The following is an 18,963-nucleotide window of genomic DNA, read 5'->3' as shown; positions in this document are numbered from 1 at the left end:
TGTGTTGAAATGAAAGGTCTAAAAGAAGGGCTTACTTATAAGTTCCCTTAAAACTTGGGGAAAACTATAATATTCTAGCGAAAAATAGCATTATTAGTTTCAAATGGTGAGATAAAGGGCTCTCTAACAGTAAACTAAAAATTAGCCAAAAATATTATTATGTGGTTGAAAAATAGCGAAGATGCCTGCAGTAGACGGAGAAAATAAGGTGATAGAAAGGATTAAAAAAGAGCGGTTTCTTTGACAAGCAAAAAAATTACATTATATTTAGGTATCTCTGAGGGGAGGGAGCAGAGAAATTTAAAAAAATGGTTGGGGTGAGGGATTAATATTATAGCGAAAATAACATTTTAATATCTCTGACACACTTTTACAGTGTTAAAAAATGGTGAAATGAAAAGGCTAAAAAAAAAGTTGGAAGAAATAGGTAGATATTTCTATAACCAGGTAGAAAGTAGAGGTAAAAATGCTTACATTTCCAATTTCCGGTTGCACTTGTGTGCCTGAAGGCCCTGGCAAAGCATGAAGGGGGGCAACCTCCTGAGCTTGAGTAGACGGGACAGCTCTTGAAGGCCCTGGCAAAGCAGCTTGCATGGAGGATACAAAGGGCTGGTAAAGTGTGCCCCTGGATGGTTCAGCTATTACAGCATGCATAGATGCGGCGACGGCGATGTCACTGGCAGGCTGCATTGGTTCCTGATTGGATTGGACTTGGGCAGGCATCACTTGTCTGGAGGGCCTCGGCCTGTGGCCATACTACACAACTGTCGCCTTTGCAGGGCTTTTATTATAACCCCTTGCTCTCTTTGATGGAGGAGGCGCACATTCTTCATAATTGGCCTTAAAAAGAAGAAAACATTTAGTATGGAATAATGATTCCCCTTTTTACAGAAGAAAAATTAGTACCCTCCGCCCCTAACCATAATTTAGTCTAGAAAGCATTTATCTCCCTTTTCAGTAAAGCAAAAAGTGAAAATTTGCGAGAAATAAACTTGGCTTAGAAAACAAACGTTTTTATTATACAACTTATAAAAAAATTAATCTTGACAAACAGTAGCCTATAGCCTTGTGATAGAAATCAATGTTTCTATTTTTACCATTTAGAAAAAAATTTAAAATTTCCAGTCTATAGGCTTTAAAATAGATAAAAAAAAAAGCTCGTTAACACACACCTTAAGATCTAAAATTTGCGATCATAGGTTAAAAATTATATTCAATTTACGCATAATTGCAGACAATTTGTTCACATCTTTCAGACAACATAGAATTACGCAAAGCATTGAAACCACACAAGTTTAATTAACAATAATCTCTTTCCACGCGAAGGTTGTCTATGAAGCTCCCCTTTTATAAGAGGATTAAAGCCTTAATCACACACGGTTTTCTCTTGACCACAAAGAGAGCACATTCTATTTTGATGATTTTAAATGCATAATGGGAAAATGGCATTTTTGAGTAAAAGAATTATTTCCACTGAAAGAATTAAAGTCATAAACGGGGGAGAGAGAGGATGGGGTTTACGTAATGGAAAAAGAGCGTATTTTACGCTTTCTATCGAGTATAAACATCATATAGTGGAGATTTTTTTTTCGGGGGGGGGGGTATACCTTGAATTTGAATTTACGAGAGTGGGACTATTTTTAATTTTATTTGGAAATAAACTAAGAAAATTTACTTAACAGAACTCACATTATAAATCGCTGTAGCCAGAGTTTCTAACTCATCAATAATCATTGCTTTATCCATGGTTTCTTAAAACTTTATGAAAGTTTAATCACAACGCATGTCCGTTATATACAAAATCTCAAGGGCAAATTGTGATGTAATGGGAAACCTTATGTAACCGACTCCCTGATTGGCTTAGAGGAAGACACGTGATCCTGTTTCCCGTTATCGAATCAATACATTCCCCCACCGATTACGCAATCAATTTCTCGGAAATCCACTTCCCCCTCTTGTCCTAGATCAATACATCTCTCCCCCGTTAATGCGTCTGGGCAAACTTCACCCTAGAGTCATTACAATTGAAAACAGCAAATAAATTAACCTTGAAATAGGGTTCATTGAACCGTTAGAGTCAATAAACAATGAAATTACATCAAAGTGAGAAAAATCCTGTTTTTTCACTCTCAGTGACAAAAACCATAAAAACATGCATAAATTATGTACGTACGGGAACTCATGATAGCTCCCTACTTACATCAAATATTTAGTTTAATGTATTATCTCTTTTTAAAGTTGTCAAAGACGAATATAGTTTCACTACAAACAAGTGTTTGGATACTGCCTCCTTTTCTAACTGTAAATAAAAACCAAAAGCCTACTGCGTCATTGGCGCTCAACTGAAAACGAATTATATTACAATTATTTTCTTTTCCAGTTCTTACAGCATTGAAAACAAAAACACAATTACAGTGAAATAAATCCTTGAACTAATGGATCTTTCATCAATTGATATCATTATACATCAAATATTCAATTGCGCCAATGACGCAGTAGGTTTTATACTTTTACAGTGAGAGAAGGAGGTCATACCCAAACTCTTGTCTGTGGTGATTTTCGTTCGTTTCAAGCTCGATTTACATATTCAATTTAAGTTTCACTCGTTTTCAGATTTATTTATTATTTTCTATTAATATCTATTGTATGTTTGTTTGCATTGATTGTTTATTTAATTCCTGTTCGTTTTAAGTTTCATTTATACTTCAATAGGAATTTTTTTTCGTTTTAAGCTTCATTTTCATATTCAATCGAAGCATTACTCGCTTTAAGATCTATTTATTCATTTATATTATCACTTGTTGTATGTTTTTGCTATGACTGTTTATTTGATATATGTTTGTTTTGGGTTTCATTTATTCTTTAATAGTAATTCCTTGTCGTTTTGAGTATTAACTTTCAAAGTCATTAGTATATTCTGAGTTTAAGTTTAAAATTGCCTTTAATTTTATTTTAAAAACTTATTTTTCGGAGTTTTTTCTAATTAATTTTTGTTAATTTTTGATTGTAAAAAATTTCAAGTTTAAAAAAATTCCTTATTTCAAAATCAAACTTTAAAAAAAATCAAATATTCATCAAAGTATCAAAACTGATATCAAAGTAACAATACCAAAGTGAAAAATGGGTTTGTGTCAACCTCGGAGTTTTTATTATCTGATGTTTGAACTATTTTTAACTAAATTGCTATCTCAAAATTTTTATCCGATGAGTTTGGGGAGAAAGGGGGCGGGGAACTATATTAAGCTTCGGTCTCTTTTGACTCTTTAAAAGTGAACTAGAACTTTCTATTTTCAATCAAATGAGCCTCTCTGAAGTTAATACGAGTATCCCTTCTATAAGAACCATATATATCCCCAGAGTATAACTTACAACGCCTTTCCTTGGGCCGTGGGGGGTTGTGTTGACCCTGGAGTTTTAATTTATGATGGTTGAACTATTTTTAACAAATTGGTCACCTGAAATTTTTATAGGATGGGTTTATCCATCCGATACACCCAAAGACGTGGAGGGCGAGAGGGGCTAGTTGCCCTCCGATCTTTTTTCAATCTGAGAAAATGAACTACAACTTTTAATTTACATTCAAATGAACCCTCCCTGAAGTTTATACGAGCATACCTTCCATAAGAACCATATATGCCCCCAGAGCAATACTTACAACGCCTGCGCCAGCCCTGGGGGGTGTGTGTCAACACAGGAGTTTTTCTTATCTGACCTTTGAAGTATTTTTAACTAAATGACCATACGTAAAGGAGTTTATGTTATATGATCTTTGAACTATTTTTAACAAAATGGCTACCTCAAATTTTTTATCAGATGTGTTCGGGGAAAACGGCTTGGGGGTGCCAGTTGCCCTCTGATCACTTTTGACTCTTAAGAAGGGCACTAGAACTCTCGATTTCCAAACAAATGAGCCCCCTTTGAAGTTTATACGAGGACCCCTTCTATATAAAGTTCCTATGGGAAAAAATAAATGGAGTGTGGGGGGAGGCTAGCTGCCCTACAATTACTTTTGACTCTTAAAAAGTGAATTACAACTTTCAATTTCCAATCAAATGAGCCCTCTAGGAGGTTTATACGAGCATCCCTTCGATAAAAACCATATATACCCCCAGGGCATAACTTACAACGCCTACCCCCGGGCCCTGGGGGCTGTGTCGACACCGGAGTTTTTGTTATCAGAACTTTGAACTATTTTTCATAAAATGTCTATCTCAAAATATTTATCTGATGCATTTAGGGCTTGGAGGAGGGGGTGGGGATAATTACCCTCAAATCTCTTTTGACTCTTAAAAAGTGAACAAGAACTTTCAATTTCCAATCAAATGAGCCCTCTCTGAAGTTTATACGACTATTCCTTCCAAAAGAACTATATTTGCCCCTAGAGCATTACTCATTACGCCTGCCTCCGGGCCCTGGGTAGTTGCGTCGGCACAGGAATATTTCTTATCTGACCTTTGAACTATTTTTAATGAAATGGCTATTATAAAAACTTTATCGGATGGGCTTGGGGGCTAGTTGCCCTCCCATGTCTTTTGACTCTCAAAAACTGAGCTAGAACTTTCAATTTCCGATCAAACGAGCCATCTCTGAATTTTTTACGAGCATCCCTTCCATAAGAACCATATATTCCCCCAGGGCATAACTTACAACCCCTGCCCTCGGGCCCTGGGGGGGCTGTGTTGACCCCTGAGTTTTCGTTATATGGTCTTCGAACTATTAAAAAAAAAGCTATCTCAAAGTTCTTATCGGATGGGTTTGTGGAAAAAAGGGCGTGGAGGGGAGGGGGGCCAGGTGCCCTCCAATCTCTGTTGACTCTTAAAAAGTGAACTAGAACTTTCAATTTCCAATCAAATGATTCCTCTTTGAAGTTAATACGAGCATCCCTTCCATAAGACCCTTATATGCCCCCAGGATATAACTTACAACGCCTGCCAACGCGCCCTGGGGGGTTGTGTCGACACCAGAGTTATTGTTATATGATCGTTGAACTATTTTTAACAAAATAGCTATCTTAAAATTTTTATTGGATGCATTTGGGAAAAAATATTTGGGGGGGGGGGAGCTAGTTACCCTCCAATTTCTTTGACTCTTAAAAAGTGAACTAGAACTTTTAATTTCCAATCAAATGAGCCCTCTGAAGTTCATACGAGCATTCCTTCTATAAGAACAATACATGCCCCCAGGGTATAACTTATAAACCCTGCCCCTGAAGACTGTGGGGGGGGGGGGAGTGTCCAGCTTAAACATATAATTTCCAGTACTTTCAACTACGTTGAACAAAATGGCTAAATCAAAATTTTCATTGGATGTGTTTGGGGAAATGGTGGAAGTGGAAGGGTTGTCAATTGCCTTAGCATCACTTTCGACTATTAAAAAGGGAACTAGCCATTTAAATTTCCAATCGAATGAGCCCTTTATGAAGTTTCTACGACAACGTTGTCTATACAAAACCTTATATGCCCCCAAGGTGGGCGTGAGAGGTGGATTAGTTGCCCTCCAATCACTTTCGACTATCAAAAAGGGCACTAGCCCTTAGAATTTCCAAGCGAATGAGCCTTTTTTGAAGTTTCTAAGACAACACCTTCTGTAAAAACCTTATATACCCCCGGGGCTTAACTTAAAACCCTTGCCCTGAGCGTTGTGGGGGAGTGTCCTCCTCAAAAACGTATTTTCTGCCTGGAAATCAACTACGCTGAACAAAATGGCTATCTCAAAATTTCGAGTGGATGTGTTTGGGGGAATGATGGACGAGGGGGGGGGGGCTGGTTGCCCTCCAATAACTTTCTACTATTAAAATGGCACTAGCCCTTTGAATTTCCAATCTAATGAGCCTTTTTTGAAGTTTCTACGACAACGCTTTCTGTAAAACCTTATATGCCCCCAGGGAATTTTAAAACCCTTGCCCTGAGGGTCGCGGGGGAGTGTCCTCCTCAAAAAAATATTTTCTATCTGGAAATCAACTACGCTGAACAAAAAGGCTATCTCCAAATTTTCATTGGATATGTTTTTGGGAATGATGGGCGTGGGGGTCTAGTTGCCCTCCAATCACTTTCGAATATTAAAAAGGGTACTAGCACTTTGAATTTCCAATAGAATGAGCCTGTTTTGAAGTTTCTACGACAAGACCTTCTATAAAAACCTTATATGTCCCCAGGGCATAACTTAAAACCCTTGCCCTGCGGGTTGTGGGGGAGTGTCCTCGTCAAAAACATATTTTCTATCTGGAAATCAACTGCGCTGAACAAAGTCGCTATCTCAAAATTTTGATTGGATGTGTTTGGGGGAATGATGGACGTGGGGGGTGGGTGTGCGGGTTGCCCTCCAATCACTTTCGATTATTAAAAAGAACGCTAGAACTCTCGATTTCCAATCGAATGAGCCCCCTTTGAAGTTTCTACGACGACCCCTTCCATATGAAGTGCCTCTGGGGAAAAATAAATAATAAAACATTGCAGCCGTATGGCCTTTACTATAGGCAACGCTATAGCGTTGCCTCTGATACTTCAGACTTTTATTCACATACTAAATTTCAAACTAAGGCTAACAGATGGAAGCTGGTGTAAATACATTAATGTTTTGTTACTGTAAACAATGTAAACACGTGCAACAGTTTTGGTCTGTTTGCAGATTGATGAGCATAAAGATACGTCAGTATAAAACCCGAGAAACTCTAACAAAAGATATGAAAATAGACAGTTTATAGCGAGAGTAATATTTTGTACTTCACTGAATCTTACTATCAGGCGATCATTGTCTAACTATTCAATATATGATCATGGGCGTAGGGAAGGGGGACGAGGGAGTGCAGCTGCCCCCCTCCCTTTAGAACTTTAAATTTACGCTAAATATTAACGAGGACTTTTCGTATGTTGGATTTTTTTGCTGGATGTTACCTGGTAGATGGTTAAAAAAGCTGGAAATAAACAGAAATTTCAAAATGTCGTTTACGATATCAACATTTACATTTCGATCTTCAATATTGATTTTCGGTCTGATATACAGATAGGAGACTGGCCCACGATCGGCTCATTTTGACTTGTTTAATTCTCCATGAATTGATTCAAGTGATAAGAAGTTGCCGAGCATGCCAAAGCAAAAGTAACTCATTCAATACCATCCATGAAAAAGACAATTAGAAATACTCCGCCATTTTTCCACCTGGGTGCCTCTCTATCCAAGTGGTCAAGAATGCCGAACCTGAGCCACCCCGACACTGGTTCGGCCGTCTCTGGCTTACGTTTGGCCACCGGACAAAAGACAAAGAAAAGTGACCAGGGGAATATTAAAGTTTGTTTTTCGGCATTAAAATTAAGAAAGAAGATAGGCAGTATAAAAAACTACAAAATCAATTTCAGTAAGGTTTAAAAAAACTAAAGAGTATTAATTTCAAATTATAAATTGACTGATCAACATCAAAAGTAAGCCGCTCCGCTAATCTTGATGTTCCACATGTTAGTGGTTGTAGCTTCATTTCAAATTCTGTCTTTAAGATACTATCCGTCTCGTCAGTTAGCGCAAAGTCTCTTGCTCCAGTCTCCTTCAAAAATTGGACCTTAAGTTCTTGAGTTACTTCTTTTTTGATAATGATAATATAGTGAACAGAATTCCCTTTCTTGGTCTTCAGCTCAATCAGAATTTAATCAGAAGCCTTGACTTTCTCGGTGCCAAATTAGAAATTGCTGGTAGGGGGCTCGTCTTCAATGTCCATGCTGGGGTCTGAAGAGTTGTCGTATACAGGATCATCTACGTCAGAATTGTCACTCTAATTGTAACTCTTGTTGCGAGAAACATGCCTTTTGCTTTTTAGTCTTTTCACTTCTCTGACTTTCTTCCTTTCCAGGACTAAGGCTTTTTGGCAGACACAGCTTTTATCCCAGCAGTAATACGTTTTTTCATGGGGGTGTCAGTGAGCACTTCTGACTTTTTCGTATTTATTTTCCTGTTGATTTTTCGTGTTGAGCCTTTTGGAAAGGGGTTTGCATGGACGATCTCTTTAACGAATCATATGATGACTTTTGCTTCTCATTTAGAGACAGAACCTGTGCTGTGTCTGTTTCGGGGTTTATGTTAAAGGAGTCTAAATGTCGCAGAGGACTTGCGCTGAACATAGAAACTTCTCTGGTAAGTGCTTCACTAGATGAGGTAGGCATTTTGTCTCAGACATATGACAAGAAGAATTGATAATCCTTGAAAACATCTCTGTTAGTGGGGTAGACCCCACTTGTTTTGATTCCAATGACTATATTCTCAGGAGTGAAAGCCTTTGGATATGCTTTCCTCAGCAGCTCAGCAATGTTATACACTGATATAGTTTTATATTTATGGGCAATCATAAATTTGCGAGTTCCTGATTGTAGTAGTCCTTAAGGCGCCCAATGACTATAATTTCTAGAGGTTGTAGTTTGTGAGTAGTGTGGGGAAGAACAGTTAAAAGGACAACACTGTTATTTTTAGCTAGATCAAGCAATTCAATGGTGTATCAGCTGACCTAGTGTTCTAATTTCATAAGTACAGGTGACTGTTTGGAGGGTTTGACTTGATTAATAAAATGCTGCAGGTAAAGCAAAGAATGAGAGGAAGTTATCGAGCCAGAAGTATTTTCTGAGCCGATCGTGATGGTTCCTGGTAAAGCTCCCCTGAGGAGAATTTCCGGACACTGTTTTTGTGGGGAAATAAGTAAAGGAGGGAGTGTGTTCCCAACTCATTAACACCAACACAAAACGTGGTTAACTGACCTCTTTCTGCTAACGTGACCTTCCCTACTTACTTCAGGCTTCGCTGCGCAATAATTTTACCAGGCTTGTGGATGTTTTCAGACCTGATTCGTCAACATTCCAAATTTCTTGTGGTCTGAACATTTGTTTATATAGGCCTCGCTCCAGGTTGTTAAAAAAAGTTCATATACTGTGACGGTTGAAAGCAGTTGTCCGTCATAGGCTTATATCTTCTGGCGTTCTTACTGATAGTTTTAAGGCAATCCATAAAACCACGCTACCAATCTTTATCTGCAATTCCTCCACTGCCTTTGCATTCCTGTTATCCGATACTTTTATACTCTTAATAATGGCATAAGTGTATGCAAATTTACATGCTTCTAGGGGAATAAAGTCGAAATGCACATCAGCTATCGTTTTCAAGTAAGTTTTTAGTCCTTTGTCTTGTTCCTCTGTAAATATTTATTATGTGTTGTAAAAGGGTGTAAAGAAACTCAGGTTTTGGAGGGATATTCAGCTTCTCAACTTGTTTCATGTAGTCTTGCAGCATTCCTCTAGGGACACCCATGGCAGTTCCAGAGAATCCAACTGATTTCTTAGAAAGAAAAAACTGCTGTTCTGTTTTCTTCTGCATCACAGCCACTTTTCTTTCTTTTCTCTTCTGTTTTACTTTTAAGCATTTTATCTTGAATGAAATTTAACACCAACCAATATAATTCCAGTTCACCAACTGGTCTGAAAGAGCTAAACAATGCCAAAGCTGATCAATTATTGGGTATTTGACTTGCCTTTACCCTTAAAATATGCTGTTTACACAGCTTTTTACAAGCATAGCCCACTTTCGGACACCTTGGTACGGCATGCCGAATTTACCCCGGGTATTGTGGCCAAACATGGGAGTTCGCCATCCCGTAGGATGAAAAAAAATACTAACAACAAACTGGTGAAGATGGCACGTCTCGGAATCTGCAAAAAACAGGCAAATAATAACAGAATACAACGTGAGTTTTCTAGTATTCGTAATTAAGCGTAGGCCTTCAGACAAAAATAGAACAAAATTCCAGATTTATTCACTATAATACGTGATTCAATTTGATATTATTGGTAAAAGTATTAATCAAGGCCAGACATTTTAAAACATACACTGCCATCTGTCAGAGCTTTTATAATCCACCAGAAGTCCCCATAGGTTGTTATATTGAGACTGTTTGTTTTAGCTAAACGTGGGCCGGTCTCCCCTATTCCAATTTTCATATTTAATTTTGCCCTACTGTGAACTTTTGAATTGAATTCTTAGAAGAAGAAGCTGTTATCTAACCGTATTGTGATTTGTGTCAAATCACTTTTGTGGTGTTATGCTTTCTAGAAATTGGAAGTATGATAGTGGGTCTATTATATTATACTGTTGAGGGAAAAGTAGAACATGGAAAATGCTAAAGGCCTAGTCTTAACAAAATATAGAATGACTAGTTTATAAAGACCTATATTCAAAGGACCTGGGAAAGTATTAGTAAGATCCCTCCCCCCTCCCTCACAGAAGCGGCTGCCCCCCTCTACACAAGATGCTGCCTACGCCCATGTATATGACTAGTCAATGCATCAATCGTGCAATAGAATACACGAGTCAGTCCATTTAAGCGACTATTACCAAGGACAGCCTTGTACAAAACAAATGAATAGAAACTACCATATTTCTAGGCTCACATGGGGACTGAAAGATCATCAACAGAATGAGAAGCTGTGGGACCATAAAAGGTCCGTTTTTAAGTTTTACTAGCTTGACTTTAGACCTCTCCTTTCCTCAAATCTATAGGATAATGTCAACTATAAAAAAAAGAAAAAGAATAGAACGCAGCCTAAACATCCAAAGCATACATACATACAAAGTGGGATACTGGTTACATGGTTCAAAAAAGTGTGCATAAACTGCAGTTTTAAAGGCATCGGACCCCCTTCCCCGGAAAACTTTTCTGATTAACGAAGAAAGACCAGAAATATGAAGATTAACAGCATTGCCAAAACTGTCGGGTATAAGCCCGCATTTGAAACCACCAAAAGCTAAAAAAAAACGAAAAAGAAATGAACAATGTTAGCCACTCATAGAAGCTCTTTTCTCCTATTTTCGATTAAGTAACACCATTAACAATGCTCTGCCCTTCATTTTTCTCAGTAATTTCATATTCCAATGCCATTCCTCTCGCCCCAATTACAGACCACCCATCAAAATTCTTTGTTAAGGTATGTAGCTCCAACAGCGTCCTTCCAAGAGCAATAAAAATGATCGACTGTTTCCATCTCCATACTTTTTTCCTCCTCGCTATTTATTTCTTCACATAAAGCCATCCTTGGGATGTTTTGGTCCGGTATCTTCTCAAGTAACCAAGGAAACATGGCATCGCCGAGCTTATCAAACAAGGAAATATCTTAGGCCAGTCCCGAAGGGAATTTTGTATTCCTGGACCGCCTTTAATGAATTGTGAATAGCTCTTGACGTAAATCAAAGTAATAGCTGAGAAAACTGAAACAAGACATGGTGTGATGAAAGTATCGTCCATCACAAAAGACTAGCCTTACCTCCACGTGCTCTGCAATAAAAGTTTTATTGTATTTGGCGTAAATGTATTGGTGGTCCACCTCAATTTTGGCACTGACCTGGCTAACCATTTTTGCTATTTTTTTTTATTATTATTCCTATTTTAAAGTTATTTTAACTGTTCAGAAGCCGGCCTGACAAGTCCATGAACAAAGTTCTGAAAATTCAAAAAAGCAAAAACACTGCTGGTTTCGATTTCAACACGCCAATTATATGGTGAATAAAATAACCCTTTTGCTTGTTTGTATGTGTGCTTGAATTTGGAAAATATTCTGAAATGTATTTTAGTATAGACTTTGTCATAATGACTTTCACAAAGTATTTCGATAAAAATACCATTTGTGGTATTATAATAATATAATACATAATTGAAAAAAATGGGTCTCCCTGGACTTGAATCAATAAAAAACGACCTTTCAATTATATATTTTCCTCAATTATGTATAGTATTATTAAATACGACGAAAGGTATTTTTACCCCTTCTGGCCTCGCTGAAACGACCTTTCAATCCAGAAAATATTTCGGAAATTAAATTCGAATTCCCTCCCCCCCCCCTTTTCCTCTTTTTCCCTAAAAAAAGGGTACTTCTGCACGGTCGATTTTGGTTGATTTGGGATATGTTATTAAGCATTTTTTTTTTTTAAAATTTTGGTTCCAAATACATTTCTGTTCCTGAAACGACGAGGTTTGACTCGCCATTTTTGACGGAAAAATTTAAAACTTAAATAAAGGGTCCAGAGATATGGTGATTCATGAAACACGATAGCTTTATTGACCTTACGGATAAGATTTGGCAAAGGGACTGGATGATACCTATCCAGGTTGTCAGACACATTTTCGACAACCACAAAACTAGATAAGAAGCCAACCTAGTAAACAAAATGGTCTGTGGTACCAAAGACCCTGTTAGTATATGTCTTGAGGAGGAAATTCCTTAGTTTTGTCCTGCATTGTTTTTTTTCTTATGCCACCAATGTCAGTTTATTGTAAGAAATTGACAAGGGTCTAACCTCCGTTGTTTTTACGGAAAGTGTGGACCTAAAATCCTACCATTCTTCAATTTCTCTGTACCATGTTTCTGCTTTCGAGAGAAAAGCTCCGTTTAAGCAGGTAAGCTATGAGGCCACAGTTGAAGTTGGACTCAAATCTAAACGAGCGTTAAATCTGTGACAATTCCCAGGTCCCGTTGCCAAAATACTTGCTAAGAGCCTTAAACAGAAAAATTGCCGCCCCAATAAAAGAAGCATTTTCCCACGGTTCCAGAATCTTGCTATCCACTTTTACAAGCCATTTCTATTTGTGATTTTGATTAAGTTTGCTATTTTATGTTTGTATTTGAGACTGAGACAGGCAAATGGTGTCATGTGTGTCTCCTAGACTTTAATGGTTCTCCCATTGCTAAAGTAGTTGGAGGTTTCCCTTTGCTCCATTCTTAGTGAGGATATTAAAAAGTTGGCCCAAGGCAAGAAAAAAACTTAAAAAAAAGAAACTCTGTTCTTTTTAACGCCGATCAATACTCCTTGAAAAGCTGACGAATGTATATTGCAGCGTTTTTATACGAGAATTTTTCAAGAGGTAAGTCATTTTGAAAATAAATTCTTTGTTGTAGTGCACATCAGGAAAAATTGGATAATGACTGTGCTCACTAACAAGCTAAGACCTGTTTAGCTCCAAATACAGTCCGGAGAAAAAAATGGGCCCTTGCTACCCCATCTACAGCACCCCTCACATATAAACTTTTAGGCAAAAAGTGGGAATCTTGAATCTTATTGAACAAGAACCATGCGAGGATCTTCAATTGAAGGATTGAAGATCCAATATTGGAAGGTGGCTCTCCACTAATTCGCCCCTCCTAAATCTATCCCTTTAAAAAAATGTAAGCACATATCATCTTCTTGGAAGAGGAGTCACGCAATGATTTTTAAACTGTACGACTGGAAGACCAAATTGGGCTTGTGTTCTAACAAATATAATATACCCCATTTTTCATTTAAATTCTGACCGTTTTTAAAATCATGCCTAGAAATCCCCCCCCCCCGAGTAAAATTTCCCCCAGGAATCTTCTCTCTTCGGAAAATTCTCCCCGTGGAACTACCCCCCCCCCCCCCACGCAGAAAATTCCTCCATGCAGCGATCTTTCTTCAGACAAAAATGCAAAATTCTGCATTTTTGTAGAAAGAAGCTTAAAACCTCTACAATAAAAGGTTCTCTGATATCCTGAATCTGATAGTATAATTTCATTAAGATCCCTTAAGTTTTGGGGGTGTCTCCCCCTGTTTTCTAAAATCAGGCAAATTTTCTCAGGCTCGTAGCTTTCGATGGGTAGTATTAAACTTAATGAATTTTATACATTTATAATCAGCACAAAAATTCAATTTTTTTCATGTATCTACTGTTATCAAAATTCCGATTCTAGAGTTTCGGTTACTATTGGGCCGAGTCACTCCTTACTTACAGTTCCTTACCACAAACTGTTTGATAAGACGCTTTTTTAAAGCCCTTAAAACTCTAGCGTATCCAACGAGGGGTTGAGGTGGGGGCAGATCCCCTCATATACGGAATACCTTCTGTTTGTTTTGAGTTTTAACGTTGCTCTTTACTTTCAGTTAAAAATTTTTTTTTTTTCTTTTGTTGTATCACAATAAGGAATTTTACTGTGCACCACTAGGTTATTATCGTGTCTTTTATAAAATTTTATTGCTAATTGTCAAAACAACTTCACAAATCGATAATTTCAAATCCAAAGGCAGTATTTTACAAGAGATATACAAGAAGCTTTTCTTTAAGAGAGAAAAACCCTGTTCAGTATGTGGTGAAGTTTACTGTCATATTTTATTATGAATACTGTTCAATAATAAATGGAACTACACTTGAACCATGTTTTATTGCGCCGTAAAACTTTTCCACTGAGGCTTTTACTGCTCTTTTTTTCCTTATACAACTCATTCAGAAACATTTCTTGGAAGATAAAAATAAATCTCTTCCTCAAGTGTTTCTAATTTAGCAAGCAATTCTGTATTATATATATTTTTTTTTTCTACATGGAGTTGCATGCTATTAGAGAGGTTTCCAAAAGGGTATGGAGAAAGCCCAATCCGTTCTGGAATCAGTTGAAAAAATAAATGAGGTACTAGACGATTTCAACTTAAAATAAGCTCTTCGCCCAAGGAGGTTGGAGATAAATAATCGGGAATATCTATTAAAATGGGGTGGAAACGAATCGTGGACAATGTTTACAAAAGAAGGTACGAAAGAGAGTGTAGACACTGTTGAACAAAAGGGGTCGTAGACAGAGCTTACACAGAATTGTCCGCAAGGGTCTGAAGAAGACCGTGCATACTGCTGACCAAATGGGGCCAAACGCTCAGCGCAAGCACCGTTGATCAAAATGGGTCGGAGAAGATGTATACGCACAATTGGCAAAAGCGGTTCAAAAACGAAGTGTACGTGCAATTTCCCAAAGAGGTTGGCATATCAAATGTTCGCACTATAAAGCAAAGGGACTTAAAGATGGATCTTGTGAAAGTAAATTTGTGACCCGCAACCTCAGAAATTGTTTCCACCATTTTGGGGGAAAACCAGATACTATTAGCAAAATATAAGTCAGTGCTGAGGTAAGTCCTGCAAAAACATGGAGGGATATTACGGAGGTGACATAAAAGAACAATGAAAGGTTCCCAGATTCAATTAGCCCGAGTCAGACATGCGACCATTTTACCGATATTGCTGAAAAAGTAACTAAGAATATTAGTAGCGCAAGAATGGGAAAATATCGGAGAGATATCTACCAGAAGATGCCGACGTTTCGTTATACCTCAAACCAGTGACCATGACGAAGTTAAAGGAAGTGCTTGCCTTGTTTAGTAATTCTGCAACCGGTATTGATCGTGTTCCGTTAAAAGCTGTCAAGTTTGTTTTTAGTCCGATTCAGTCAGATTTTATGTATTTGATTAATCTGTGTTTTCAGAAATGTGTACTTCCCGATTGTCTTAAACGTGCAAAGATTATTCCTTTACAACCCTGGTAATTATAGACTACATTCATTACTTTCAGCGTTTTCTAGAATTATTGAAAAGTTTTCTGTAGAAGACTGGCAAGTTTTTCTTAGGCCCGAAATTTTTTCCATGAAAACCAATCCGACTTTCGTAAAAAAAAAAAAAGGTCTTTTGTTTCTGACAACAACAATAAATGATTCGTTAGATATTAATATGAAAGTTGTTTCTCTGCTCTTGGAAATGATGAAAGTATTTGATTGTGGTGACCACAGAATACTGCTTAGGAAGTTGGTCAGTGCTGGTGTTCGCGGCAAGGCTTGGGGATTCATTCAATCTTTCCTCACTGGTAGAATGTAGTATGTGGCCACTAATGGTGAAATTTCAGGGTTTAGGGAAGTGAAACATGGAATGCCACAAGGATCTTCCCTCGGCCCGTTATTTTTCCTTGTATATATTAATGATTTCTGTAATGCTGTTGATGATCTAGATGTTGAACTGCCTTGCGGACAGACTAGAAGTGAAATTTCAGTTAGAAAATTCTAGCTATGCTTGCATATGACACGCAATTCACAGTTGCAGCCAAGACTGACATTCAGCTAATGTGGACACTGAAAGAAGGTCTAAGTCAAATTCAAATTTTGCAAGAGGCCAACAGATTAGTTATTAATCTTGGTAAGTCATCAGTTGTTGTTTATGGTCTTTCCGAGAATTGCTATCCGTGGATTCAGGGTTTAACTTCAAGTGACGTTATTCCTCCCAGGAATGCTGAGGTTAAGCACTTAGTAGCGTATATAGATGAGACGGTGTCTTTAAAAATACATATTGAGGTTATTAGTGCTAAGATTCCCCGTAATGTTGGAATGTTGCAGAAGTTGAAAACATGTTTACAGTCGTGATTTTTCGTACCCTTTATTTCTCTCTTGTACATCCGTATCTTTTTTTATTGTTGTGCCGTTTGGTCAAATTCATTTTCTCTTCACCTTCGTCCTCTTCATGTGCTGCAAAATTCAGCTTTGCCTATTTTAGGTCCTGTCCGAAGTCGTGTTTCAGTCAGAGAAATTTATGAAAAAGTTAACGCTATTTTTCAGCAAGGAAACCAGGTCCATAAGTATTTAACAAGACAAGTTCAGAATGTCCAAACGCCTTTTGCTCCGTCGATGCCATCCATCTTTTCTTTTAGGCATGTTGGACCTAAATGTTGGTTAGATGTGCCCGAAGATATTAAACATATTAAGGAATTATCTGAGTTTGTGTTTCGAGTTAAAGGACTTCGTTTTAGTATCTATGGGTAAAGGGATTACTCACCAGTTATAAAATGTAGATGGCCAAAGAGTGAATGAGTATTTTTGGTCAATTATTACTAATAAAGGAAGAAAGATTATGCACATTTAAAATTTAAAAATAAAGTTACAATGAGAATTGAACTTAAAACAAACATCACCGACCGGTAGAATCGTCGATGAAGAGCTTTTTCAAGTACTTTCGAGAAAAGGGGAAGGATGGAGATTGGCCTCCAGTTTCAATCTCCATCCTTCCCCTTTTCCCGAAAGTACTTGAAAAAGTTGTTCATCGACGACTCTACCAGTATTTGACACATCACGGTATCCTTAGTGATACTCAGTACGGCTTCCGCAAAAGTCACTCAACTACACATGCGGTGTTACGCCAATGTGATTTTGTGAATCAGTGTCTTGATAGTGGACAAATACCTCTCACTGTTTTTTTAGATATTAAAAAGGCATTTGATACGGTTGATTTTAGTATTTTATTAAATAGATTAAAGCTTTTAGGGGTTAAAGGAGCTTTTTTTAATTGATTTGATTATTTTTTATAGGGGAGGACATTAAAGGTTGTAATTGATAGTGTAACCTGCGGTCCATATCTTGTGAATTGTGGTGTTCCGCAGGGTTCTGTGCTAAGTCCGCTATTATATTTGGTTTATGTAGATGACACTGCTATTTCTTTTCGTGGTGTTTCTGTGGATGAGTTTAATCAATAATACAAACATGGTATTAAATCATTTATGTGCGTTTACGTCTTTAAGTATGTTGGCCGTTAATGTAAAAAAGACAAGTTTTATGGTTTTTAGTCGAATTGGTAAGCCCATTGATCTCGGGGGGCGAATATTATTTTTTGGTAATTCTCTAGAACATTTTAAAATAATCACGTCACAGTGATCTTGTGTCATCAAAAGTTGCAAGAGGGCCTTGGAATTACACGTCGACTTAAGCACTTTTTACCAGGTCGGGTGATTTTGCTTCTTTATCATGCGACTATTAGCCCCAATATATTGTACGGCTGTATGTACAAGCAATAGACTATGGACTAGCTATTCTTTTGGTAATTTTAGGCGTGTACAGGTATTACAGAATAAGGCAGTCCGTTTGATAGGGGGGTACGTTAAAGAAACTAATAATACAGTAGCTTGTTTTAGGAAATTAAAGGCATAGGAGTGGAAGTCGTACTGGATTTCAAATGAAACATCTGGTCCAGAGGGTATGGAATTCCCCCCAGATAGTGTTAAGGCGGCTGAACACCAGCATTTGTTTAAAAAAAGTAAAAAAAAATTATTAGGGGGGTGAGGAGCCAGGAGTCAGAGATTGGTGTTATTATTCATTTTCTTTTGTTATTATTTTCTTTTCTTTTTTTCTTCTGTGTTTTCTGTGAGTGTTCATCACTATGTGTTAAAATAAAGTTTAAAATTTACTTAGAAATTTAAAAGTAATTTTTTAAGTATGTTGAATTAGTTTGTGGTAACCACCCAGTGCCAGTGAATTTATGTCTTCCCATGGGCTGTTACCTATGGATCATGTTTAACTAGGTCATTTTTGTAATAAATTAATCTAATCTAACCCAGGTTTCTAGGGACAGAGTTTTTAACTGAAATCTAAAGTACTTGTTATGTTGTTTTTTTTTTCTCTAGTAGTTATTGTGTTTTGTTGTTTTAATAAATTTCCCCCTCTCTCTCTCACTCTCTCTCTCTCTCTCTCTCTCTCTCTCTCTCTCTCTCTCTCTCTCTCTCTCTCTCTCTCTCTCTCTCTCTCTCTCTCTCTCTCTCTCTCTCTCTCTCTCTCTCTCTCTCTCTCTCTCTCTCTCTCTCTCTCTCTCTCTCTCTCTCTCTCTCTCTCTCTCTCTCTCTCTCTTTCCAAAGTCCAATCATACTCACCAAATATTCTAGAGTTTTATCAATATCAAGAATTGATTTTACTCCGCTACTGATTACAGTAATGGCCGTCTTTCCTAGTTCTGTCAGATCTGCACTAATATCAAAGCTTGAATTGACGCCACGATGGACTCCGCCAATTCCTCCTGAAACAATCATGGCTTAATTTCATGAGAAAAATACCAATTCAAGGTAAACAAAAGCATTTTTATTCTTGCATACACACAAACTAAAAGCGAATTTGAATTTGGAAGTGTACATTCAACCTTAGTAAGTAAAACTTAATGCCTCACGTCAATTCTTAAAAGAAATAAAATCCCTCTTATTTAAGAAATTGAGGTTACTATGCTTAGGAACTTTTTTGATTGGGTAATAGTTTCATCTAAATGTCCTTTAATAATAATCAGTAATTTTTAAAAACCATAGCACATAAAAGAACATAGAGCAATACAATATAGTATGCCCATTAGATATCCCGTTTCCTCTTATTAGTGCTT

At 37.4% G+C, this 18,963-nt stretch overlaps 1 protein-coding gene across 2 annotated transcripts in view; it reads right to left on the bottom strand.

The window, feature by feature from the left end:
• The window catches only part of LOC148952099 (uncharacterized), a 644,245-nt gene that overhangs the window by 580,488 nt on the left and 44,794 nt on the right, over nt 1-18,963 (bottom strand). For both annotated transcript variants that reach the window (XM_089089541.1, XM_089089542.1), the window contains exon 5: nt 18,470-18,612. In XM_089089541.1, the coding sequence (XP_088945667.1) occupies nt 18,470-18,612 (143 nt within the window). The remainder of the gene's footprint in view (nt 1-18,469; nt 18,613-18,963) is intronic.

The sequence above is a fragment of the Artemia sp. Qi Xiang Cuo genome, chromosome 5 (genome assembly GCF_049724085.1).
Source record: "Artemia sp. Qi Xiang Cuo chromosome 5, ASM4972408v1, whole genome shotgun sequence".
NCBI classification, from domain to species: Eukaryota; Metazoa; Arthropoda; class Branchiopoda; order Anostraca; family Artemiidae; genus Artemia; species Artemia sp. Qi Xiang Cuo.
The sequence above is the reverse complement of the archived record's forward strand: the minus strand, read 5'-3'. Positions and strand labels throughout refer to the sequence as shown.